At 41.0% G+C, this 26,929-nt stretch overlaps 1 protein-coding gene across 4 annotated transcripts in view; it reads right to left on the bottom strand.

The window, feature by feature from the left end:
• TANK (TRAF family member associated NFKB activator) overlaps positions 1-26,929 on the bottom strand; it is a 188,255-nt gene that overhangs the window by 37,689 nt on the left and 123,637 nt on the right. For all 4 annotated transcript variants that reach the window (XM_053698361.1, XM_053698364.1, XM_053698363.1 and 1 more), the window contains exon 7: positions 4,180-4,244. In XM_053698361.1, coding sequence (XP_053554336.1) covers positions 4,180-4,244 — 65 coding nt within the window. The remainder of the gene's footprint in view (positions 1-4,179; positions 4,245-26,929) is intronic.

Below are 26,929 nucleotides of genomic sequence, written 5' to 3'. Positions count from 1 at the left end.
TGAAAACTAGATCCTGCGAGACTATGCAGGAACTGTAAAAATACTGATGCTCACTCCCATATGATACAAACAAAGACTCTTGAAGGAGAGCCATCAGACAGAAATCCCAAGGACCACCAGGGTAATTAGCAAAACAGCCTGCTAATCCCCGACCCTAAACATAACCTGGAAATTTGGCGCACTGCCATTTCCAACTCCAGCACCCTCAATGCGAAAGTTAACCTGGAGAACACCTCTGGGAAAACCCACTCCCAGGATGAAAAATCTGACTGCTCAAGAAGTCCGCTACCGGTATATACTGAAATGTGAATGGTGGATAAACCAAATTGTGAGCAGCCTTCCACCGAACAATCCACGCCAATCAGGGCAAAGGAACTCCAGGTTTCTCCCAGATGCTTAATGTGAACCACTGAGATGAAATTGCAACTAGAACCTGAAAAACCAGATAAGACAACTGAGGACAAACTGTCAGGGCATTGTAGATCGCTCTCCACTCCAATATTGGTGATAGGGAAAGCAAACTCCTCCCAAGTCCAAAGTCACCAACCCAACAGTCTAGCGACTATGACTATTACTCAGGAAAGCTTCCAGAAGCATATGCCCGAGACAGATGCTCCTGAGAAAAACAAAAGATTCTGGGGAATGCGGATAACGATTATTATTCTTTATTTATAAAGCTCCAACAGATTCCGCAGTGCTGTCCATGGGTAACAAAGGTAAAAGGGACAGTACAATATGAGACACCAGACAAAATTTAACAAACAAATACAGGGGGAATTGGGAGACCTGTTCAAGTGGGAACTTACAATCTAAATGGGTAGGAGGGTGAGAAATCCTGCTACCTCTCGCAAGCAAAGCAAATGATCTACCACTAAATTCCCTCTCTGAACCACATAGAAGAATCTCATGTTGACAGATCTAGATCTATCCTCAAAGACAGATCCACAAGTTCCTCGGTCCACAATCTGAACGTGTATAACCGCAGACTCTCAGATGAAAGTGTTTGACAGAAAAACAAACCTCAGGAACTCGCAAATATGCGTCCCCCAGGACTATGGTAACTATGAACTGACCCTCCTATCTTAAAAAGGAAGAAGGAAACCACTGGTTTCCAATTGAAGAACGGTACCCTGAGACAACCTGTTGAGACACTCTAGGTCTACTATAGGGCGAAATTCCATCCTTTTCGGGAAACTCAAGAGGAATGATAAAATTCTAGGCCCTGTTCTTCTTACGGGAACTGGAACTATCCCTCACAAGGAAAGAAGTCCCAAAAGAACTACAAAAAATACCTCACAGTTATCTGACCTGCAGATAAAAATGAGAGGAGGAACCTGCCTCCAGCAGGAAAGGAATGACTACTACGTAGAAATTTCAAAGAACTATGTCCACAGACTATCTGGGACATCTCGCATCCATGCCTGAAAACAAACAGAAATAATCAACCCCCCACTGGAACTAATCCCGGACTGGGGGCAAAACTCCTTCATCAGAACCAAACAAGTCCTTACTCGTACGGATGCATCAGAAAACCTGGACTCAGAGGAAAAATCAACTATCCAAAACGCCCCGCGGGCTAATACAGCGAAGCCAGATTTCTTTGCTCTTGGCTGAAAATACTTGGTAGCATCAGAAATAAAGAAGTGGCTAGCTTAAGAGCCTCAAATCTGTACTGGATCTGCTCCAAAAGGAGTCTCTACCAAACTGGCATCCGAAAAGGCCTTGTAAAAATACTATGTCGCACTCGACAGTGACCATACAAACTTCTATGTAAGTCTCTATTGATCCTGAAAAGAACAGCTATCCTCTCTAGGAATCGTAGCATTTCTCTGCAGTATTGTGTGTTTAACCCTTACAAAGGGGTTAAACACACAGTAGAAATGCTGCTTGTGATCAGCAGAGCACTGCAGGTCCCGAGTGGAACTTGCACGACTCAGATATGCAACTAGCGCTGCTGACTGGATCAGCTGCATTTTCCGCTTCGGACCAGTAGTGCTCTGCAGGTCCTGAGTGGCACTTCTACTGTGTGTCAATAGTCTTAAAATGACATGCTCTAATAGAAGCAGGGATGGGGAACCTTGGCCCTCCAGATGTTTCAGAACTAAATTTCCCATGATTCTCAACTGGACTTCAGAGTGCCTAAGCATCATGGGTAATGTAGTACTGAAACATCAGGAGGGTCAAGGTTCCCCATCCCTGGATTAGAGAATGTAATTTTTGATTATAATGGCCCTTTAAAGGCAGTCAACCTGAATTATAAACCTTCATGTTAGCCAAAATATGCTAATGACATTGTTATTTTATAATCTGCAGCTTTGTTTTTAAATAATATAGAGGCAACAAAGTTAAACCCAAATGAGCTTTATCCCTGTACGGAGAAATATGATGGCCAATTTAATTAGACACTAAGGTCTTGTAAATAGGACTAAACATGACTATCCTTATCATAAACAAATTATATGCAGAAATCATTAAATAATTCCACTCGGTTATCTTATCAAAAGGATATTTGGGACTTAAAGGGACAGTCAACACCAGCATTTTTGTTGTTTTAAAAGATAGCTAATCCCTTAATTACCAATTCCCCAGTTTTGCATAACCAACACAGTTATAATTATACACGTTACCTCTGTAATTACCTTGTATCTAAGCCTCAGCAGACTGCCCCCTCATTTCAGTGCTTTTGACAGACTTGCATTTTAGCCAATCAGAGCTGTCTCCATGGTAAATTCACGTTCAAGAGCTCAATGTTATCTATATGAAACACGTGAACTAATGCCCGCTAGTGGTGAAAAACTATCAAAATGCATTTAGATTAGAGGTGGCCTTCAATTAGCATATGAACCTCCAAGGTTTAGCTTTCAACTAAGAATCCCAAGAGAACAAAGCAAAATTGGTGATAAAAGTAAATTGGAAAGTTGTTTAAAATTACATGCCCTATTTGAAACATGAACGTTTTTTTGGACTTAACTGTCCCTTTAAGACAACAAAAAATATTTCTCACAAATGAATGCCAACAGTGCTTAAAATGTAGCATTCCTCCTTACTGCACCATCCAAAATGTTTATATGTCATTATGTAATAGCTGATCATCGGAAATGTTTATATGTCAGTGTGCAATAGCTGATCATCGGAAATGTTTATATGTCAGTGTGCAATAGCTGATCATCGGAAATGTTTATATGTCAGTGTGCAATAGCTGATCATCGGAAATGTTTATATGTCAGTATGCAAAAGCTGATCATCGGAAATGTTTATATGTTAGTGTGCAATAGCTGATCATCCAAAATGTATATATGTCAGTGTGCAATAGCTGATGATTGGAAATGTTTATATGTCAGTGTGCAATAGCTGATGATTGGAAATGTTTATATGTCAGTATGCAATAGCTGATGATTGGAAATGTTTATATGTCAGTGTGAAATAGCTGATGATTGGAAATGTTTATATGTCAGTATGCAATAGCTGATGATTGGAAATGTTTATATGTCCGTATGCAATAGCTGATCACTGGAAATGTTTATATGTCAGTATGCAATAGCTGATCACTGGAAATGTTTATATGTCAGTATGCAATAGCTGATGATTGGAAATGTTTATATGTCAGTATGCAATAGCTGATTATTGGAAATGTTTATATGTCAGTATGCAATAGCTGATGATTGGAAATGTTTATGTCAGTATGCAATAGCTGATGATTGGAAATGTTTATATGTCAGTATGCAATAGCTGATCATTGGAAATGTTGCCACAAAATCTGTACAAAAGTTATGTCATATCAGCTTTTCAATTACACAGGTCTGAGGAAGAGACTTGGCAAGCTTGAAAGCTTGCCCAGTATTTATATCTAAACGGCCTAATAAAAGCGTTGCTGTAACTTGTTATTTTGTTGTAATGCAGTTTAAAAAAAAAGGTAAGTGTACAGATCACATAAAAAAAAGAACTCGCTTAAAAGAGGCTTATATGCAACAAGTGTTGTATTGTTATTTTACAAACCTCACCTGCATCCATTTATAATAGCCTACTCCTTTTCACCACTTTACAGAAATTATAATTGAATGTTTCTGTAGTTTCACTAAAGTGTGATACCGTACAGTGAAGCAACAATTCAGTCATGAAAAGTCACAGGAGAGATCTACAATAAACATGGAGATAAATAGAAACAAATGCATTATTTACCTTGTTTTATCATCAGGGAAAGATAAAGGCACAGCCATTTCTTGCAATGTTCTTTTACTTCTCACCTCAAAGAAATACAAAAAGATGTTTCTTATTATCAAGACCTACACACATGGGGACATAGACTTAAAGGGACATCAAACACTTGGTATGTGCACAACGGCAGAATTCAGCTATCTTCGGTGCAGGATTTATTAGAGAAAAAGTGCAACATACTGGATTTGCACTGATATTTGGATGTTGCACTTGTTCTCTAATAAATCCAGCACCGTAAATAGATAAAAGCTGCAGGCTGCAAAAATATGCTAATACCTATCAAACACTTGGAGGTTGCAGTATAAAAAGTTTAAGTATGCAGATGTCATTTAATTGGAAGTGCACACTGCAGACTCACAAGCTTTTCTGTGCTACATACCTGTCCCTAATTGGCTAGATATGATATTGCAAATAACTGGAGATGGCTAGCCTTGTCTGCTCCAGTGCCATGTCCGGATTTACAGCAACAACTAAGGGCTAGTTTAAGTTGAGGTGGTAAAGTTTGGAAACTGATGGTAAAAACCATTTATCTCCATTAAAGTCTATGGAGACTTTTTAATTTACCGCCAGTTTCCAAACTTTACCACCTCAATGGAAACTAATCCTAAGGCAGTGTTGGGTGGAGATTTAACATTGGTAAAACAATGCAGTAAACCAGGTGTTAATGCATTTAAACATCACACTAATCTAAGTATGTTATTTTACTGCAACACTTCAGAAAAAATGTGTAATTACAATGTGGTTATCATGCCTTTAAAAGGGACATTAAACACTAAATACATGCTAGACAGAATGATGCATTCAAAGAAAAGATTAGTCCATGACTAACATGTAGATGTATTTTTTAAAGTTTCATTAGTTGTTTAAAAAGTGACAAAATAAGTGTAAAGTTTTAGTGTCTATAAAACAATGGGAGCTGCCATGTTGTAACTTGTGTTACCTTCTCTGCTGTGGCCAATTAGGGTCAGTTATAAATAGGTCACTAGAGTGTGCAGCCAATGGCTGTGCTGGATTTAACAGTGTTCTGCACTTCCATTTCTAACAGGAACTGAAAAGCTCACAATTTCAGAATGGAATTACAGGCAAAGAGGACAAAATAAATAATGAAAGTATATTGCGGAGTTGTTTTATATATACAATTTATCATTTTATATTACCATCTCAAAGTGTTTAATGTCCCTTTAAAGATAGTGACTGGTAAAAACTATATGTTAAAAATCCTAAATGAAATTCCTACCCCTTGTTGCTTCACAGATTTCTTACCAACATGAGCCAACCAATCTAATCCTACCAATGAGCTGATTGGGACTAAGGGGCATATTTATCAAGCTCCGTAATTTGCCGGAAACAGAAGTTATGAAGCAGCAGTCTAAAGACTGCTGCTCCATAACCTGTCCGCCTGCTCTGAGGCCGCGGACAGAAATCGACAGAAATCAACCCGATCGAATAAGATCGGGTTGATTGACACCCCCTGCTAGCGTCCGCAAATCTGCAGGGGGCGGTATTGCACCAGCAGTTCACAAGAACTGCTGGTGCAATGATAAATGCTGACAGCGTATGCTGTCGGCATTTATCGATGTGCAGAGGACATGATACGCTTTATCGGATCATGTCCGCTCGCACAATCATAAATATGCCCCTAAGTCTAAAAAAAAAAAAAAAAAAAAAAAAAAAAACCCACTACAACAACTGCCTCTGCATACAGAAACATTAAAGTGTTGTCATTAAGGAACGGCCCATTTTAATGATAGTCTAGTCAAAATTAAACTTTCATTATTCAGCTAGAGCATGCAATTTTAAGCAACTTTCTAATTTACTCCTATTATCAATATTTATTTGTTTTCTTGGTATCTTTAGTTGAAAAAGCTGGAATATAAACTTAGAAGCCGGCCCATTTTTGGTTCAGCACCCTGGGTAGTGCTTGCTGATTGGTGTCTACTTTTAGACACCAATCAGCAAGCTCTACCTAGGTGCTGGACCAAAAATAGGCCGGCTCCTAAGCTTACATTTTTGCTGTTTCAACTAAAGATACCAAGAGAATGAAGAAAAATTGATAATAGGAGTAAATTAGAAAGTTGCTTAAAATTGCATGCTCTATCTGATTCATGAAAGTTTAATTTTGACTAGACTATCCCTTTTATTATTGCAATCAGCCAAAATAAACTAGGAGTTAAGGCCTACTTTTGTCAGTTGGTATGCATATCCCTATAACAATCCTTAGGGGTCAATTTACCAAATGTCGGGCAGACATAATTCACTATAATAAACCATGTCCGCCCGACATTGCAAAATGCCAACAGCATACGCTGTCGGCATTTAAGATTGCATAAGCATTTCTTGTGAAATGCTTGTGCAATGCCGCCCCCTGCACATTCAACGCCAATCAGTAGCTAGCAGGGGGTGTCAATCATCCTGATCGTATCTGATCGGGATGATTACAGTCCGCCACCAAGTTAAGCAGAAGCGCTCCTTCTTAACTGCCGTTTCCAGCGATCCGGAAACTACGGGCGGATAAAGCAGCATTCGCTGCTTATTAAATCCGCCCCTTAAAGTAAAAACGTGGATATGTCATGAATAGGTTGCACTTTTTTCCACTATTTCCCACCAAAGAAATCAAAGACGTGAATTCAAATAAATCCCATGGAGGAGCTTTATTTAGTCCGTTTAAACTGAAAACTTAATTAAGATTACAAAATATGTTACAATACCTTATCTGCCAGATAGACCTTAATCAGTCAGACTGTAACCAGCAGGTTTTGCTGTGGGATTCTATATACCTCTTTGTTTAGAATGGCAAAAGTGTCCAAGGAATTAAAGGTCATTTGTCAAGAGCAAAGCTAAAATATATATTATTCAGGAAAGTAAAAGCTTGAAGGTCATTGTGGGGAACACAAGGAAACTTATATGTTAATTTTGTATTCATTGAGTTGCATTTGTTTTTTTATAACAAGATGGTGTTGGATGGGCTGATTGTACAATATGGTAGTTAGTGAGTGAAAGAGGGATTAATGAGTGCAGCGGGGAAAGTAGTAGGTATTTAAGGTGGTTTTGTATTTTATGCTAGAGTGCAACAACAATTCAAGTTAACATTATAGTTTATACTGATTTCTGGTGAGTTTTGAGAGGGAATGTGAAATCTATCTCAAAAAAAAGCACCATCCTTTTCCCCAGCAATTATGGTTTCAAAGTGCTCGCAAAGAATCAACTAATTTAACTAGCTGGACTGTGATATTATGTTAATTTTCTGATTTGCTGGCTTACATATTAGGCTGAGGTAAAGGTGGCCTTGGTTAGCTGCCTCAGTCAAGCATAGGCTATATCACAATGATATTCAATACACTAGAACAGATTGTGAACATAGATCAAATTGCTGTTCCTCATGATGTCTCCAGAGAATAAAATTATATGTATAGCAGAACAAGAGCAGCGCATAGTCTTTCAGATATGGTATCACATGACTGACTTCAGCATGATAAAGAATATAGGTTTTATATGCTCCTTTAACCGACCTATAGCAAATAGGGTGCTACAATGTTTTACTTTAAGCAGTGTGATATTAACAATAACATATTAAAACAAAGGATTCACAATGGAATCTGAAATAATGCAAATCTGCAGTTTTTAAGATCAATCAAGACCAAATAAGGATGAGAGAATAATTGTGTCATGTTGTCATAAGGACTTCTTGAAACAGCAATGTCATTGAGACTATTAGTATTTACTGTGTCTGTGACTGATAATGACTTGGCTGTTGTGGTTAAAGTGTAGGCTGCGAAACAAAAATAAATACTAATAAGTGCACAAAAAAGCAAGAGAAAAAACTGCTGTGTTCTACCGCCTCCCTGTGGACACCTATGAAATTAAATAAAAAGCCTAAACTAGCAGTAGCATTTCAGTTTTGTAGCATTTTTTTGTTACATACATATTTCCTGTGAACCAAGGTCAGTTAGCACATTCCTCCTTTAAAGGGACAGTTTACTGTAAAATAGTTTTCCCCTTAATTTGTTTCCAATGACTTGTTATACCAGCAGCAGAGTATAAAATGTTTGAGAAATTGCTAGTTTATTTTTGTATATGAAATAGCTGGTTTTGTTCTTTGACACCACGTCCCATTGAGGGCTAGATTACCAGTGGAGAGGTTACTGTTGTGCACAAGTTATAAGGGCTCAAAAGATATGAAGTCTCAGGTGTTAAATGCCCCTTTTTTTTTTTTTTTTAAACATAGAGATACATACATATATACTCATACGTTTAAATATATGTGTATATATATATATATATATATATATATATATATTTCTTGAAGTCCGCTGTTACCTGGACACCCTGTGCTTCATTTGCCTTTTCTTTGCTCTACAAATAACCTACGCTATGTCAAGTTTTTGCTGAATATCGCTAACATGAAACTCTGTGCTTAATATCTTCCTTGCTTTGCTTTTGCTATGGAACTGTAATTCACTAATTCTGGCTTTACAACAGCATATGCCTTAATAATTTTCTACGAATGCCTTTCTAACAAGTGACTTTGGGCTATACAGTTTCCCTTGCCTTGCTACGGATCAGTTATTCATACATTCAAGCAAGAGTTTTTGATGAACTTGATATTTGCTTTCAAGATACATATATTCTATGCTGATTGCAGTGTGGATTGCTTTATATGTTTATTCATTTATGTTATCTTGTGCTATATTCTTGTTCCTGATTATTAATGTGATTTATTATGTCATAGTCTAGACTAAGTATTATTGAGCTCATTTATACCGGTTCAATGTACATGGACATTTTTTTCCTTAGTTCTTTAGGATTACTCATATATGTTTTGATGTTTATGAACTTATATTTGTAGGTTCTTTATTCAGATTGAATATGATTCAATAAATGTCTTGTTTCTCTTGAATCTGACCTGGCGGCTCCCTGTTGTTTTTCATAGCAATTTAAATTTGTTTATTTGTGTATCATTAGTCTGTGCTGGATTAACCCATCTTTAAATTTATCTTATTTATACTATATATATATATATATATATATATATATATATATATATGTGTGTGTGTGTATATGTATATGTGTGTACAGATGTATTTATTTATGTGTTTTACTGTATATTTACTGGGCAATTTTAACATTCCAATGGTCTTCACTTACTGGATAATGTCCGTTTTATTGTAAATAAATATTTCTATATATAGAGTTTCGAGATAGAGGTGCAGGTCCTGATACTTCTTTTTCTCCTCAATAAACCAAAATGTCAAATAATTTATAAGGATTAGAAAACTTCACTTTTGTGTGTGTAGATAAACCCAGTAAAATGAGCGCAACATACTCACTCAGATAAAATACGAATCGAGCTCCTTGCACAATAGTGTCTTCAATTCATCAATGTGCTGTAGATAAACCGGTCTTCATATGTATAGTTTGGGCCCTCTTGAGGTGGACTCCTTGTGTGGATATCACTGAAAGGAGTAAAGCTTTCACTGGTATGTGTTATATTCAATTGTATGAAATAAGTGCAATATATTCACTCCGAAAAAATCGGAATCCAGCTCCTCACAAAGAATTTTCAGTCAATGTTTGGCAGTTTAAAAAAGCAGCAAAATATTGGTTATCAAAGAACAAACATTTATTAAAACAAGTCTGAAAAACAAAATTTATGCTTACCTGATAAATTCCTTTCTCCTGTAGTGTGGTCAGTCCACGGGTCATCATTACTTCTGGGATATTAACTCCTCCCCAACAGGAAGTGCAAGAGGATTCACCCAGCAGAGCTGCTATATAGCTCCTCCCCTCTACGTCACACCCAGTCATTCGACCAAGAACCAACGAGAAAGGAGAAGCCAAAGGGTGCAGTGGTGACTGGAGTATAATTTAAAAATTTTTTAGACCTGCCATAAAAAACAGGGCGGGCCGTGGACTGACCACACTACAGGAGAAAGGAATTTATCAGGTAAGCATAAATTTTGTTTTCTCCTGTTAAGTGTGGTCAGTCCACGGGTCATCATTACTTCTGGGATACCAATACCAAAGCTAAAGTACACGGATGACGGGAGGGACAGGCAGGCTCTTTATACGGAAGGAACCACTGCCTGAAGAACCTTTCTCCCAAAAACAGCCTCCGAAGAAGCAAAAGTGTCAAATTTGTAAAATTTGGAAAAAGTATGAAGAGAAGACCAAGTTGCAGCCTTGCAAATCTGTTCAACAGAAGCCTCATTCTTAAAGGCCCAAGTGGAAGCCACAGCTCTAGTAGAATGAGCTGTAATTCTTTCAGGAGGCTGCTGTCCAGCAGTCTCATAGGCTAACCGTATTATGCTACGAAGCCAAAAAGAGAGAGAGGTAGCCGAAGCTTTTTGACCTCTCCTCTGACCAGAATAAACGACAAACAGGGAAGACGTTTGTCGAAAATCCTTAGTTGCCTGTAGATAAAATTTCAGGGCACGGACTACATCTAGATTGTGTAGCAGACGTTCCTTCTTCGAAGAAGGATTAGGACACAAAGATGGAACAACAATCTCTTGATTGATATTCCTGTTAGTGACCACCTTAGGTAAGAACCCAGGTTTAGTACGCAGAACTACCTTGTCTGAATGAAAAATCAGATAAGGAGAATCACAATGTAAGGCAGATAACTCAGAGACTCTTCGAGCCGAGGAAATCGCCATTAAAAACAGAACTTTCCAAGATAACAGCTTGATATCAATGGAATGAAGGGGTTCAAACGGAACACCCTGTAAAACATTAAGAACTAAGTTCAAACTCCATGGTGGAGCAACAGTTTTAAACACAGGTTTGATCCTAGCTAAAGCCTGACAAAAAGCTTGAACGTCCGGAACTTCTGACAGACGTTTGTGTAAAAGAATGGACAGAGCTGAAATCTGTCCCTTTAAGGAACTAGCGGATAAACCCTTTTCTAAACCTTCTTGTAGAAAAGACAATATCCTAGGAATCCTAACCTTACTCCATGAGTAACTCTTGGATTCGCACCAATATAAGTATTTACGCCATATTTTATGGTAAATCTTTCTGGTAACAGGCTTCCTAGCCTGTATTAAGGTATCAATAACTGACTCAGAAAAACCACGTTTTGATAAAATCAAGCGTTCAATTTCCAAGCAGTCAGCTTCAGAGAAATTAGATTTTGATGTTTGAAGGGACCCTGGATCAGAAGGTCCTGTTTCAGAGGTAGAGACCAAGGTGGACAGGATGACATGTCCACTAGATCTGCATACCAAGTCCTGCGTGGCCATGCAGGCGCTATTAGAATCACTGATGCTCTCTCCTGTTTGATTCTGGCAATCAATCGAGGAAGCATCGGGAAGGGTGGAAACACATAAGCCATCCCGAAGGTCCAAGGTGCTGTCAAAGCATCTATCAGAACCGCTCCCGGATCCCTGGATCTGGACCCGTAACGAGGAAGCTTGGCGTTCTGTCGAGACGCCATGAGATCTATCTCTGGTTTGCCCCAACGTCGAAGTATTTGGGCAAAGACCTCCAGATGAAGTTCCCACTCCCCCGGATGAAAAGTCTGACGACTTAGGAAATCCGCCTCCCAGTTCTCCACTCCCGGGATGTGGATTGCTGACAGGTGGCAAGAGTGAGACTCTGCCCAGCGAATTATCTTTGATACTTCCATCATTGCTAGGGAGCTTCTTGTCCCTCCCTGATGGTTGATGTAAGCTACAGTCGTGATGTTGTCCGACTGAAACCTGATGAACCCCCGAGTTGTTAACTGGGGCCAAGCCAGAAGGGCATTGAGAACTGCTCTCAATTCCAGAATGTTTATTGGCAGGAGACTCTCCTCCTGATTCCATTGTCCCTGAGCCTTCAGAGAATTCCAGACAGCGCCCCAACCTAGTAGGCTGGCGTCTGTTGTTACAATTGTCCAGTCTGGCCTGCTGAATGGCATCCCCCTGGACAGATGTGGCCGAGAAAGCCACCATAGAAGAGAATTTCTGGTCTCTTGATCCAGATTCAGAGTAGGGGACAAGTCTGAGTAATCCCCATTCCACTGACTTAGCATGCACAATTGCAGCGGTCTGAGATGTAGGCGTGCAAAGGGTACTATGTCCATTGCCGCTACCATTAAGCCGATCACCTCCATGCATTGAGCTACTGACGGGTGTTGAATGGAATGAAGGACACGGCATGCATTTTGAAGCTTTGTTAACCTGTCTTCTGTCAGGTAAATCTTCATTTCTACAGAATCTATAAGAGTCCCCAAGAAGGGAACTCTTGTGAGTGGAAAGAGAGAACTCTTCTTTTCGTTCACCTTCCATCCATGCGACCTTAGAAATGCCAGTACTAACTCTGTATGAGACTTGGCAGTTTGAAAGCTTGAAGCTTGTATCAGAATGTCGTCTAGGTACGGAGCTACCGAAATTCCTCGCGGTCTTAGTACCGCCAGAAGAGCACCCAGAACCTTCGTGAAGATTCTTGGAGCCGTAGCCAATCCGAATGGAAGAGCTACAAACTGGTAATGCCTGTCTAGGAAGGCAAACCTTAGATACCGGTAATGATCTTTGTGAATCGGTATGTGAAGGTAAGCATCCTTTAAATCCACTGTGGTCATGTACTGACCCTTTTGGATCATGGGTAAGATTGTCCGAATAGTTTCCATTTTGAACGATGGAACTCTTAGGAATTTGTTTAGGATCTTTAAATCCAAGATTGGCCTGAAAGTTCCCTCTTTTTTGGGAACCACAAACAGATTTGAGTAAAACCCTTGTCCTTGTTCCGACCGCGGAACCGGATGGATCACTCCCATTAGTAAAAGATTTTGTACACAGCGTAGAAACGCCTCTTTCTTTATTTGGTTTGTTGACAACCTTGACAGATGAAAACAGAATTTATGTTTACCTGATAAATTACTTTCTCCAACGGTGTGTCCGGTCCACGGCGTCATCCTTACTTGTGGGATATTCTCTTCCCCAACAGGAAATGGCAAAGAGCCCAGCAAAGCTGGTCACATGATCCCTCCTAGGCTCCGCCTTCCCCAGTCATTCGACCGACGTAATATTTGCATAGGAGAAACCATATGATACCGTGGTGACTGTAGTTAAAGAAAATAAATTATCAGACCTGATTAAAAAACCAGGGCGGGCCGTGGACCGGACACACCGTTGGAGAAAGTAATTTATCAGGTAAACATAAATTCTGTTTTCTCCAACATAGGTGTGTCCGGTCCACGGCGTCATCCTTACTTGTGGGAACCAATACCAAAGCTTTAGGACACGGATGAAGGGAGGGAGCAAATCAGGTCACCTAGATGGAAGGCACCACGGCTTGCAAAACCTTTCTCCCAAATATAGCCTCAGAAGAAGCAAAAGTATCAAACTTGTAAAATTTAGTAAAAGTGTGCAGTGAAGACCAAGTCGCTGCCTTACATATCTGATCAACAGAAGCCTCGTTCTTGAAGGCCCATGTGGAAGCCACAGCCCTAGTGGAATGAGCTGTGATTCTGTCAGGAGGCTGCCGTCCGGCAGTCTCGTAAGCCAATCTGATGATGCTTTTAATCCAAAAAGAGAGAGAGGTAGAAGTTGCTTTTTGACCTCTCCTTTTACCCGAATAAACAACAAACAAGGAAGATGTTTGTCTAAAATCCTTTGTAGCATCTCAATAGAATTTTAGAGCACGAACAACATCCAAATTGTGCAACAGACGTTCCTTCTTTGAAACTGGATTCGGACACAAAGAAGGCACGACTATCTCCTGGTTAATGTTTTTGTTAGAAACAACTTTCGGAAGAAAACCAGGTTTAGTACGTAAAACCACCTTATCTGCATGGAACACCAGATAAGGAGGAGAACACTGCAGAGCAGATAATTCTGAAACTCTTCTAGCAGAAGAAATTGCAACCAAAAACAAAACTTTCCAAGATAATAACTTAATATCAACGGAATGTAAGGGTTCAAACGGAACCCCCTGAAGAACTGAAAGAACTAAATTGAGACTCCAAGGAGGAGTCAAAGATTTGTAAACAGGCTTGATTCTAACCAGAGCCTGAACAAAGGCTTGAACATCTGGCACAGCTGCCAGCTTTTTGTGAAGTAACACAGACAAGGCAGAAATCTGTCCCTTCAAGGAACTTGCAGATAATCCTTTCTCCAATCCTTCTTGAAGAAAGGATAGAATCTTAGGAATTTTTACCTTGTCCCAAGGGAATCCTTTAGATTCACACCAACAGATATATTTTTTCCATATTTTGTGGTAAATTTTTCTAGTTACAGGCTTTCTGGCCTGAACAAGAGTATCAATGACAGAATCTGAGAATCCTCGCTTTGATAAGATCAAGCGTTCAATCTCCAAGCAGTCAGTTGGAGTGAGACCAGATTCGGATGTTCGAACGGACCTTGAACAAGAAGGTCTCGTCTCAAAGGTAGCTTCCATGGTGGAGCCGATGACATATTCACCAGGTCTGCATACCAAGTCCTGCGTGGCCACGCAGGAGCTATCAAGATCACCGATGCCCTCTCCTGCTTGATCCTGGCTACCAGCCTGGGGATGAGAGGAAACGGCGGGAATACATAAGCTAGTTTGAAGGTCCAAGGTGCTACTAGTGCATCTACTAGCGTCGCCTTGGGATCCCTGGATCTGGACCCGTAGCAAGGAACCTTGAAGTTCTGACGAGAGGCCATCAGATCCATGTCTGGAATGCCCCACAGTTGAGTAATTTGGGCAAAGATTTCCGGATGGAGTTCCCACTCCCCCGGATGAAATGTCTGACGACTCAGAAAATCCGCTTCCCAATTTTCCACTCCTGGGATGTGGATTGCAGACAAGTGGCAGGAGTGAGTCTCCGCCCATTGAATGATTTTGGTCACTTCTTCCATCGCCAGGGAACTCCTTGTTCCCCCCTGATGGTTGATGTACGCAACAGTTGTCATGTTGTCTGATTGAAACCGTATGAACTTGGCCTTTGCTAGCTGAGGCCAAGCCTTGAGAGCATTGAATATCGCTCTCAGTTCCAGAATATTTATTGGTAGAAGAGATTCTTCCCGAGACCAAAGACCCTGAGCTTTCAGGGGTCCCCAGACCGCGCCCCAGCCCACCAGACTGGCGTCGGTCGTGACAATGACCCACTCTGGTCTGCGGAAGCTCATCCCCTGTGACAGGTTGTCCAGGGACAGCCACCAACGGAGTGAATCTCTGGTCCTCTGATTTACTTGTATCGTCGGAGACAAGTCTGTATAGTCCCCATTCCACTGACTGAGCATGCACAGTTGTAATGGTCTTAGATGAATGCGCGCAAAAGGAACTATGTCCATTGCCGCTACCATCAAACCTATTACTTCCATGCACTGCGCTATGGAAGGAAGAGGAACAGAATGAAGTATTTGACAAGAGTTCAGAAGTTTTGTTTTTCTGGCCTCTGTCAGAAAAATCCTCATTTCTAAGGAGTCTATTATTGTTCCCAAGAAGGGAACCCTTGTTGACGGAGATAGAGAACTCTTTTCTACGTTCACTTTCCATCCGTGAGATCTGAGAAAGGCCAGGACAATGGCCGTGTGAGCCTTTGCTTGAGGAAGGGACGACACTTGAATCAGAATGTCGTCCAAGTAAGGTACTACTGCAATGCCCCTTGGTCTTAGCACCGCTAGAAGGGACCCTAGTACCTTTGTGAAAATCCTTGGAGCAGTGGCTAATCCGAACGGAAGTGCCACAAACTGGTAATGCTTGTCCAGGAATGCGAACCTTAGGAACCGATGATGTTCCTTGTGGATAGGAATATGTAGATACGCATCCTTTAAATCCACCGTGGTCATGAATTGACCTTCCTGGATGGAAGGAAGAATTGTTCGAATGGTTTCCATTTTGAACGATGGAACCTTGAGAAACTTGTTTAGGATCTTGAGATCTAAGATTGGTCTGAACGTTCCCTCTTTTTTGGGAACTACGAACAGATTGGAGTAGAACCCCATCCCTTGTTCTCCTAATGGAACAGGATGAATCACTCCCATTTTTAACAGGTCTTCTACACAATGCAAGAATGCCTGTTTTTTTATGTGGTCTGAAGACAATTGAGACCTGTGGAACCTCCCCCTTGGGGGAAGCCCCTTGAATTCCAGAAGATAACCTTGGGAGACTATTTCTAGCGCCCAAGGATCCAGAACATCTCTTGCCCAAGCCTGAGCGAAGAGAGAGAGTCTGCCCCCCACCAGATCCGGTCCCGGATCGGGGGCCAACATCTCATGCTGTCTTGGTAGCAGTGGCAGGTTTCTTGGCCTGCTTTCCTTTGTTCCAGCCTTGCATTGGTCTCCAGGCTGGTTTGGCTTGAGAAGTATTACCCTCCTGCTTAGAGGACGTAGCACTTGGGGCTGGTCCGTTTCTGCGAAAGGGACGAAAATTAGGTTTATTTTTGGCCTTGAAAGACCTATCCTGAGGAAGGGCATGGCCCTTGCCCCCAGTGATATCAGAGATAATCTCTTTCAAGTCAGGGCCAAACAGCGTTTTCCCCTTGAAAGGAATGTTAAGCAATTTGTTCTTGGAAGACGCATCCGCTGACCAAGATTTTAACCAAAGCGCTCTGCGCGCCACAATAGCAAACCCAGAATTTTTCGCCGCTAACCTAGCCAATTGCAAAGTGTGAAAGAATTAGCCAATTTGAGAGCACGAATTCTGTCCATAATCTCCTCATAAGAAGAAGAATTATTATTGATCGCCTTTTCTAGCTCATTGAACCAGAAACACGCGGCTGTAGTGACAGGGACAATGCATGAAATTGGTTGTAGAAGGTAACCTTGCTGAACAAACATCTTTTTAAGCAAACCTTCTAATTTTTTATCCATAGGATCTTTGAAAGCACAACTATCTTCTATGGGTATAGTGGTGCGTTTGTTTAGAGTAGAAACCGCCCCCTCGACCTTGGGGACTGTCTGCCATAAGTCCTTTCTGGGGTCGACCATAGGAAACAATTTTTTAAATATGGGGGGAGGGACGAAAGGTATACCGGGCCTTTCCCATTCTTTATTTACAATGTCCGCCACCCGCTTGGGTATAGGAAAAGCTTCGGGGGGCCCCGGGACCTCTAGGAACTTGTCCATTTTACATAGTTTCTCTGGAATGACCAAATTCTCACAATCATCCAGAGTGGATAACACCTCCTTAAGCAGAGCGCGGAGATGTTCCAACTTAAATTTAAATGTAATCACATCAGGTTCAGCTTGTTGAGAAATTTTCCCTGAATCTGAAATTTCTCCCTCAGACAAAACCTCCCTGGCCCCCTCAGACTGGTGTAGGGGCCCTTCAGAACCAATATCATCAGCGTCCTCATGCTCTTCAGTATTTTCTAAAACAGAGCAGTCGTGCTTTCGCTGATAAGTGGGCATTTTGGCTAAAATGTTTTTGATAGAATTATCCATTACAGCCGTTAATTGTTGCATAGTAAGGAGTATTGGCGCGCTAGATGTAATAGGGGCCTCCTGAGTGGGCAAGACTCGTGTAGACGAAGGAGGGAATGATGCAGTACCATGCTTACTCCCCTCACTTGAGGAATCATCTTGGGCATCATTTTCATTGTCACATAAATCACATTTATTTAAATGAGAAGGAACCTTGGCTTCCCCACATTCAGAACACAGTCTATCTGGTAGTTCAGACATGTTAAACAGGCATAAACTTGATAACAAAGTACAAAAAACGTTTTAAAATAAAACCGTTACTGTCACTTTAAATTTTAAACTGAACACACTTTATTACTGCAATTGCGAAAAAGTATGAAGGAATTGTTCAAAATTCACCAAAATTTCACCACAGTGTCTTAAAGCCTTAAAAGTATTGCACACCAAATTTGGAAGCTTTAACCCTTAAAATAACGGAACCGGAGCCGTTTTTAACTTTAACCCCTTTACAGTCCCTGGTATCTGCTTTGCTGAGACCCAACCAAGCCCAAAGGGGAATACGATACCAAATGACGCCTTCAGAAAGTCTTTTCTATGTATCAGAGCTCCTCACACATGCATCTGCATGTCATGCTTCTCAAAAACAAGTGCGCAATACAGGCGCGAAAATGAGACTCTGCCTATGATTAGGGAAAGCCCCTAGAGAATAAGGTGTCCAATACAGTGCCTGCCGGTTATTTTACAAAATTCCCAAGATTAAAATAATTCCTCAAGGCTATGGAGTATAAAATATGTTTATATATAAATCGATTTAGCCCAGAAAATGTCTACAGTCTTAAAAAGCCCTTGTGAAGCCCTTTTTTTCTGTGTAATAAAAATGGCTTACCGGATCCCATAGGGAAAATGACAGCTTCCAGCATTACATCGTCTTGTTAGAATGTGTCATACCTCAAGCAGCAAAAGTCTGCTCACTGTTCCCCCAACTGAAGTTAATTCCTCTCAACAGTCCTGTGTGGAAACAGCCATCGATTTTAGTAACGGTTGCTAAAATCATTTTCCTCTTACAAACAGAAATCTTCATCTCTTTTCTGTTTCAGAGTAAATAGTACATACCAGCACTATTTTAAAATAACAAACTCTTGATTGAATAATAAAAACTACAGTTAAACACTAAAAAACTCTAAGCCATCTCCGTGGAGATGTTGCCTGTACAACGGCAAAGAGAATGACTGGGGAAGGCGGAGCCTAGGAGGGATCATGTGACCAGCTTTGCTGGGCTCTTTGCCATTTCCTGTTGGGGAAGAGAATATCCCACAAGTAAGGATGACGCCGTGGACCGGACACACCTATGTTGGAGAAATCTCCCTTTTGGGGGAGAGGATTTGAAGTCCAGAAGGTATCCCTGAGATATGATCTCTAACGCCCAGGGATCCTGGACATCTCTTGCCCAAGCCTGGGCGAAGAGAGAAAGTCTGCCCCCCACTAGATCCGTTCCCGGATCGGGGGCCCTCAATTCATGCTGTCTTAGGGGCAGCAGCAGGTTTCCTGGCCTGCTTGCCCTTGTTCCAGGACTGGTTAGGTCTCCAGCCTTGTCTGTAGCGAGCAACAGCTCCTTCCTGTTTTGGTGCAGAGGAAGTTGATGCTGCTCCTGCTTTGAAATTACGAAAGGAACGAAAATTAGACTGTCTAGCCTTAGGTTTGGCTCTGTCTTGAGGCAGGGCATGGCCTTTACCTCCTGTAATGTCAGCGATAATTTCTTTCAACCCGGGCCCGAATAAGGTCTGCCCTTTGAAAGAAATATTAAGCAATTTAGATTTAGAAGTAACATCAGCTGACCAGGATTTTAGCCACAGTGCTCTGCGCGCCTGAATGGCGAATCCGGAATTCTTAGCCGTAAGTTTAGTTAAATGTACTACGGCATCCGAAATAAATGAGTTAGCTAACTTAAGAGCTTTAAGTTTGTGTGTAATCTCATCTAATGGAGCTGATTCAAGTGTCTCTTCCAGAGACTCAAACCAAAATGCTGCTGCAGCCGTGACAGGCGCAATGCATGCAAGAGGTTGCAATATAAAACCTTGTTGAACAAACATTTTCTTAAGGTAACCCTCTAACTTTTTATCCATTGGATCTGAAAAGGCACAGCTATCCTCCACCGGGATAGTGGTACGCTTAGCTAAAGTAGAAACTGCTCCCTCCACCTTAGGGACCGTTTGCCATAAGTCCCGTGTGGTGGCGTCTATTGGAAACATCTTTCTAAATATTGGAGGGGGTGAGAACGGCACACCGGGTCTATCCCACTCCTTAGTAACAATTTCAGTAAGTCTCTTAGGTATAGGAAAAACGTCAGTACTCAACGGTACCGCAAAATATTAATCCAACCTACACAATTTCTCTGGTATTGCAACTGTGTTACAATCATTCAGAGCCGCTAACACCTCCCCTAGTAATACACGGAGGTTTTCCAGCTTAAATTTAAAATTTGAAATATCTGAATCCAGTCTATTTGGATCAGAACCGTCACCCGCAGAATGAAGCTCTCCGTCCTCATGTTCTGCAAATTGTGACGCAGTGTCTGACATGGCCCTAATATTATCAGCGCACTCTGTTCTCACCCCAGAGTGATCACGCTTACCTCTTAGTTCTGGTAATTTAGCCAACACTTCAGTCATAACAGTAGCCATATCCTGTAATGTGATTTGTAATGGCCGCCCAGATGTACTCGGCTCTACAATATCACGCACCTCTCGAGCGGGAGATGCAGGTACTGACACGTGAGGCGAGTTAGTCGGCATAACTCTCCCCTCGTTGTTTGGTGAAATATGTTCAATTTGTACAGATTGACTTTTATTTAAAGTAGCATCAATACAGTTAGTACATACATTTCTATTGGGCTCCACTTTGGCTTTAGCACATATAGCACAGATATCTTCCTCTGAATCAGACATGTTTAACACACTAGCAATAAACTAGCAATTTGGAAATACTTTTCAAGTAATTTACTATAATATGAAAACGTACTGTGCCTATAAGAAGCACAGAAAAAGTTATGACAGTTGAAAATTGATAAACTGAAAAGTTATAGCATCAAATCTTTGTAAAAAACACACTTTTAGCAAAGGATTGCTCCCATTAGCAAAGGATAACTAACCCTGATAGCAGAAAAAAAATACAGAAAAAAAAACGTTTTTTATCACAGTCAACTACAATCTCACAGCTCTGCTGTGAGTGATTACCTCCCTCAAAACAAGTTTTGAAGACCCCTGAGTTCTGTAGAGATGAACCGGATCATGCAGGGAAGACAGTAAACCTCTGACTGAATTTTTTGATGCGTAGCAAAAGCGCCAAAAAAGGCCCCTCCCCCTCATACACAACAGTGAGAGAGATCAGTAAACTGTCATAAATTAAATAAAAACAACTGCCAAGTGGAAAAAATAGTGCCCAAAACATTTTTTCACCCAGTACCTCAGAAAATTAAACGATTTTACATGCCAGCAAAAAACGTTTAACATAAATAAATTAAGTGTTATTACAAAGCCTGTTGCTAGTCCCTGCAAAATAGGCTAAAGTCTTATGCATACAGTATAATTCCAGTGAAGTGCCATTCCCCAGAATACTGAAGTGTAAAATATACATACATGACAGCCTGATACCAGTTGCTGCTACTGCATTTAAGGCTGAGTTTACATTATATCGGTATGGCAGAATTTTCTCATCAATTCCATTGTCAGAAAATAATAAGCTGCTACATACCTCTTGCAGATTAATCTGCCCGCTGTCCCCTGATCTGAAGTTTACCTCTCCTCAGATGGCCGAGAAACAGCATTATGATCTTAACTACGCCGGCTAAAATCATAGAAAAAACTCAGGTAGATTCTTCTTCAAATTCTACCAGAGAAGGAATAACACACTCCGGTGCTATTATAAAATAACAAACTTTTGATTGAAGGTATAAAACTAAGTATAATCACCACAGTCCTCTCACACATCCTATCTATTCGTTGGGTGCAAGAGAATGACTGGGTGTGACGTAGAGGGGAGGAGCTATATAGCACCTCTGCTGGGTGAATCCTCTTGCACTTCCTGTTGGGGAGGAGTTAATATCCCAGAAGTAATGATGACCCGTGGACTGACCACACTTAACAGGAGAAAAGACAGGTAAAAATAGCTCTACGCGTTTCAACAAATATATTGTCTTTTTCAAGAGCATTGATAACAAATATTTTTGCTGCTTTTTGAAACTGCCAAACATCGACAGAAAATTCTTTGTGAGGAGCTGGATTCCAATTTTATCGGAATGAGTATATTGCACTTATTTCATACAATTGAATATAACACATACCAGTGAAAGCTTTACTCCTTTCAGTGATATCCACACAAGGAGTCCACCTCAAGAGGGCCCAAACTATACATAAGAAGAACGGTTTATCTACAGCACATTGAAGAATTGGAGACACTACTGTGCAAGGAGCTGGACTCGTATTTTATCGGAGTGAGTATATTGCACTCATTTTACTGGGTTTATCTACACACACAAAAGTGAAGTTTTCTCATCCTTAGCAACTATTTGACTTTTGGTTCATTGAGGAGAAAAAGTAGTATCAGGACCTGCGCCTCTATCTCAAAACTCTATTCAATTTAAACAGTCCCCTGGGAGAGACTGGAAGAAGGCAGCAGTCCGACTAGAGGGGAGTATTGTTTCTTGCCAATCTATACAGTTATTTTTAAGATCTGTAATAATCTGTATTGAGTTCTCTTGGTAATAATTCTATATATACACCTGTATATACCTATACATATATTTCTATAGATATATAGATAAAGATATGTAGTTTACATGAACAGTATCAGATATATATATATAGAAATATATATTTAATAATAAAAAGTACATTATTTTCTATGAGAAGAACCTAGGTATGTAATAAATAAGTTTTGCACATCGTGTTTCACGATTTAGATCTTAACGTGGTCAGATTAGCGCACATGAAAATGTAGTAATCTTAAGGCGCGTTCTTGAAATATTACATAGAAAATATAAAAAAAATTAAAAATGATTAAACATACTGTAAAATATATAGATATATTCTATGGATTACAATATGTTTAATAACTTTTAATAATTTGTGTAATATTTCAATAACGCGCATTAAGATTACTAAATATTCTTGTGTGCTAACCCAACCGTGTCAAGATCTTAATCTCAAAACATGATGCGCAAAATGCATATTTTATATACATATATATATATATATATATATATATATATATATATATATATAGTTAGCAAGTATACACAGACAGTGGGGTATAGGGATTGTGCTAATGCTAAAGAACTTCCTAGCCTTCCTTAAAAATGTCCTAACACTGCCAAGTTACGATAAACAGAAAGATAAAAGGTACTGAAACGAAGAAGGAGGCGCTTAAAAATAAAGTTGGAAGTACACAGATATATATGTAGTGAATAATATAATTTCCTCTACAGAGTTTCTGATTATATTAACCATGCATGATTTAAAATTCTTTGCAGAGTTCTGGTGATTCTTAAAATGACAGAATTAATCTCCTAAAAGTATATAGTCAATAATACCTTGAAAGAAAGTTAGATATACTACAGATAATAGTGAATAAAAAATACATATGCACAAATCAATGAGAAAATTTTACTAAAACAATATAATATTAAAGAGTTAAAAACAGAATTTATGCTTACCTGATAAATTACTTTCTCCAACGGTGTGTCCGGTCCACGGCGTCATCCATTACTTGTGGGGAAATGTTCTCCCCCACAGGGAAAGGCAAGGAGAGCACACAGCAAGAGCTGTCCATATAGCTCCCCCTCTGGCTCCGCCCCCCAGTCATTCGACCGACGGTTAGGAAAAAAAGGAGAAACTATAGGGTGCCGTGGTGACTGTAGTGTATAAGGAAACAAATTTTCAATCTGATTAAAAAAACCAGGGCGGGCCGTGGACCGGACACACCGTTGGAGAAAGTAATTTATCAGGTAAGCATAAATTCTGTTTTCTCCAACATTGGTGTGTCCGGTCCACGGCGTCATCCATTACTTGTGGGAACCAATACCAAAGCTTTAGGACACGGATGAAGGGAGGGAGCAAATCAGGTTACCTAAACAGAAGGCACCACGGCTTGCAAAACCTTTCTCCCAAAAACAGCCTCCGAAGAAGCAAAAATATAAAATTTGTAGAATTTGGCAAAAGTGTGCAGAGAAGACCAAGTCGCTGCCTTACATATCTGGTCAACAAAAGCCTCGTTCTTATAGGCCCATGTGGAAGCCACAGCCCTAGTAGAGTGAGCTGTGATACGGTCAGGAGGCTGCCGTCCGGCAGTCTCATAAGCCAAGCGGATAATGCTTTTCAGCCAGAAAGAGAGAGAGGTAGCAGTAGCTTTTTGACCTCTCCTCTTACCAGAGTAAACGACAAACAAGGATGAGGTTTGTCTAAAATCTTTTGTTGCTTCTAAATAGAACTTTAAAGCACGAACAACATCTAAATTGTGTAATAAACGTTCCTTCTTTGAAACTGGATTCGGACACAAAGAAGGAACAACTATTTCCTGGTTGATGTTCTCGTTGGAAACAACTTTTGGAAGAAAACCAGGCTTAGTACGCAAAACAACCTTATCTGAATGGAACACCAGATAGGGTGGATCACACTGCAAAGCAGATAATTCAGAAACTCTTCTAGCAGAAGAAATAGCAACCAAAAACAGAACTTTCCAAGATAGTAACTTAATATCTATGGAATGTAAAGATTCAAACGGAACCCCTTGAAGAACTGAAAGAACTAAATTTAGACTCCAAGGAGGAGTCATGGGTCTGTAAACAGGCTTGATTCTAACCAAAGCCTGAACAAAAGATTGTACATCTGGCAAAGCTGCCAGTCGTTTGTGCAACAAGACGGATAATGCAGAAATCTGTCCTTTTAGAGAACTAGCTGACAATCCTTTATCCAAACCTTCTTGGAGAAAGGAGAGAATCTTTGGAATTTTAATCTTACTCCAGGAGAATCCTTTGGATTCACACCAACAGATATATTTTTTCCATATTTTATGGTAAATCCTTCAAGTCACAGGTTTTCTGGCTTGGACCAGAGTATCAATCACAGAATTTGAAAACCCACGCTTGGATAAAATCAAGCGTTCAATTTCCAAGCAGTCAGCTGCAGAGAAACTAGATTGGGATGTTCGAATGGACCTTGTACTAGAAGGTCCTGTCTCAAAGGTAGCTTCCATGGTGGAGCCGATGACATATTCACCAGGTCTGCATACCAAGTCCTGCGTGGCCACGCAGGAGCCATCAGAATCACCGAGGCCTTCTCCTGTTTGATCCTGGCTATGAGCCTGGGGAGGAGAGGAAACGGTGGAAACACATATGCTAGGTTGAACGACCAAGGCGCCACTAATGCATCCACTAGAGTCGCCTTGGGATCCCTGGATCTGGACCCGTAGCAAGGAATCTTGAAGTTCTGACGGGACGCCATTAGATCCATGTCTGGAATGCCCCATAATTGGGTTAACTGAGCAAAGACCTCCGGATGGAGATCCCACTCCCCCGGATGGCAAGTCTGACGACTCAAATAGTCCGCCTCCCAGTTGTCTACTCCTGGGATGTGAATAGCAGATAGATGGCAGGAGTGATTCTCTGCCCATTGGATTATCTTGGTTACTTCCTTCATCGCTAGGGAACTCTTTGTTCCCCCCTGATGATTGATGTACGCAACAGTCGTTATGTTGTCCGACTGAAATCTTATGAACCTGGCTTCCGCTAGCTGAGGCCAAGCCAGGAGCGCATTGAATATAGCTCTTAGTTCCAAAATGTTTATCGGGAGAAGCGACTCTTCCCGCGACCATAGGCCCTGAGTTTTCAGAAAGTCCCAGACCGCGCCCCACCCCAAGAGGCTGGCGTCGGTCGTGACGATGACCCACTCCGGTCTGCGGAAACTCATTCCCTGAGACAGGTGATCCTGGGTCAACCACCAGAGAAGTGAGTCCCTGGTTACCTTGTCTACTTGAATTTGGGGAGACAAGTCTTTATAGTCCCCATTCCACTGATTGAGCATGCACAGCTGTAATGGTCTTAGATGAATTCGAGCAAAAGGAACCACATCCATTGCTGCGACCATTAGTCCTATTACTTCCATGCATTGAGCTATGGAGGGTTGAGGAATAGAGTGAAGAACTCGACAAGCTTTTAGAAGCTTTGTCTTTCTGACGTCTGAGAGAAAGATCTTCATTTCCACAGAATCTATTATTGTTCCCAGAAAAGGAACCCTTGTGGACGGTGACAGTGAACTTTTTTCTATGTTCACTTTCCACCCGTGAGATCTGAGAAAAGCCAACACAATGTCTGTATGAGCCCTCGCTTTGGAAAGAGACGACGCTTGGATTAGGATGTCGTCTAGATAAGGTGCTACAGCGATGCCCCTCGGTCTTAGGACCGCTAGAAGGAACCCTAGCACCTTTGTGAAAATTCTGGGAGCGGTGGCTAAACCGAATGGAAGAGCCACAAACTGGTAATGTTTGTCCAGAAGGCGAACCTCAGGAACTGATGATGAGATTTGTGGATTGAGATATGCAGATACGCATCCTTCAGATCCACGGTAGTCAAAAATTGACCCTGCTGGATTGTCCGAATGGTTTCCATCTTGAAGGATGGAACTCTGAGGAACTTGTTTAATATCTTTAAATCCAGAATTGGCCTGAAAGTTCCCTCTTTTTTGGGAACCACAAACAGGTTTGAGTAAAACCCTAGACCTTGTTCCCCGGAGGGGACTGGGTTTATCACTCCCATCTTTGATAGGTCTCTTACACAATGTAAGAATGCCTGTTTCTTTATCTGGTCTGAAGATAAGCGAGACAGGTGGAACCTTCCCTTTGGAGGAAGTCCCTTGAATTCTAACAGGTATCCCTTGTGCCCAGGGATCCAGAACATCTCTTGCCCAAGCCTGAGCGAAGAGAGATAGTCTGCCCCCTACCAGATCCGGTCCCGGATCGGGGGCTACCCCTTCATGCTGTCTTGGTAGCAGCAGCAGGTTTCTTGGTTTGTTTACCCTTGTTCCAGCCTTGCATGGGCTTCCAAGCGGGTTTGGGCTGGGCCGCGTTACCTTCTTGTCTAGCGGCAGTGGAGTTATTAGCCGGTCCGTTCCTGAAATTGCGAAAGGAACGAAAATTAGACTTGTTCTTAGCCTTAAAAGGCCTATCCTGTGGGAGGGCATGGCCCTTACCCCCAGTGATGTCTGAAATAATTTCCTTCAATTCCGGCCCAAAAAGGGTCTTACCCTTGAAAGGAATATTCAGTAACTTAGTCTTGGACGACACATCTGCCGACCAGGATTTTAGCCAAAGCGCCCTCTGCGCTACTATAGCAA

This window comes from Bombina bombina, chromosome 1 (genome assembly GCF_027579735.1).
Source record: "Bombina bombina isolate aBomBom1 chromosome 1, aBomBom1.pri, whole genome shotgun sequence".
Classification (NCBI taxonomy): Eukaryota; Metazoa; Chordata; class Amphibia; order Anura; family Bombinatoridae; genus Bombina; species Bombina bombina.
Note: the sequence above shows the minus strand (reverse complement) of the source record. Positions and strands in the feature narration are given on the sequence as shown.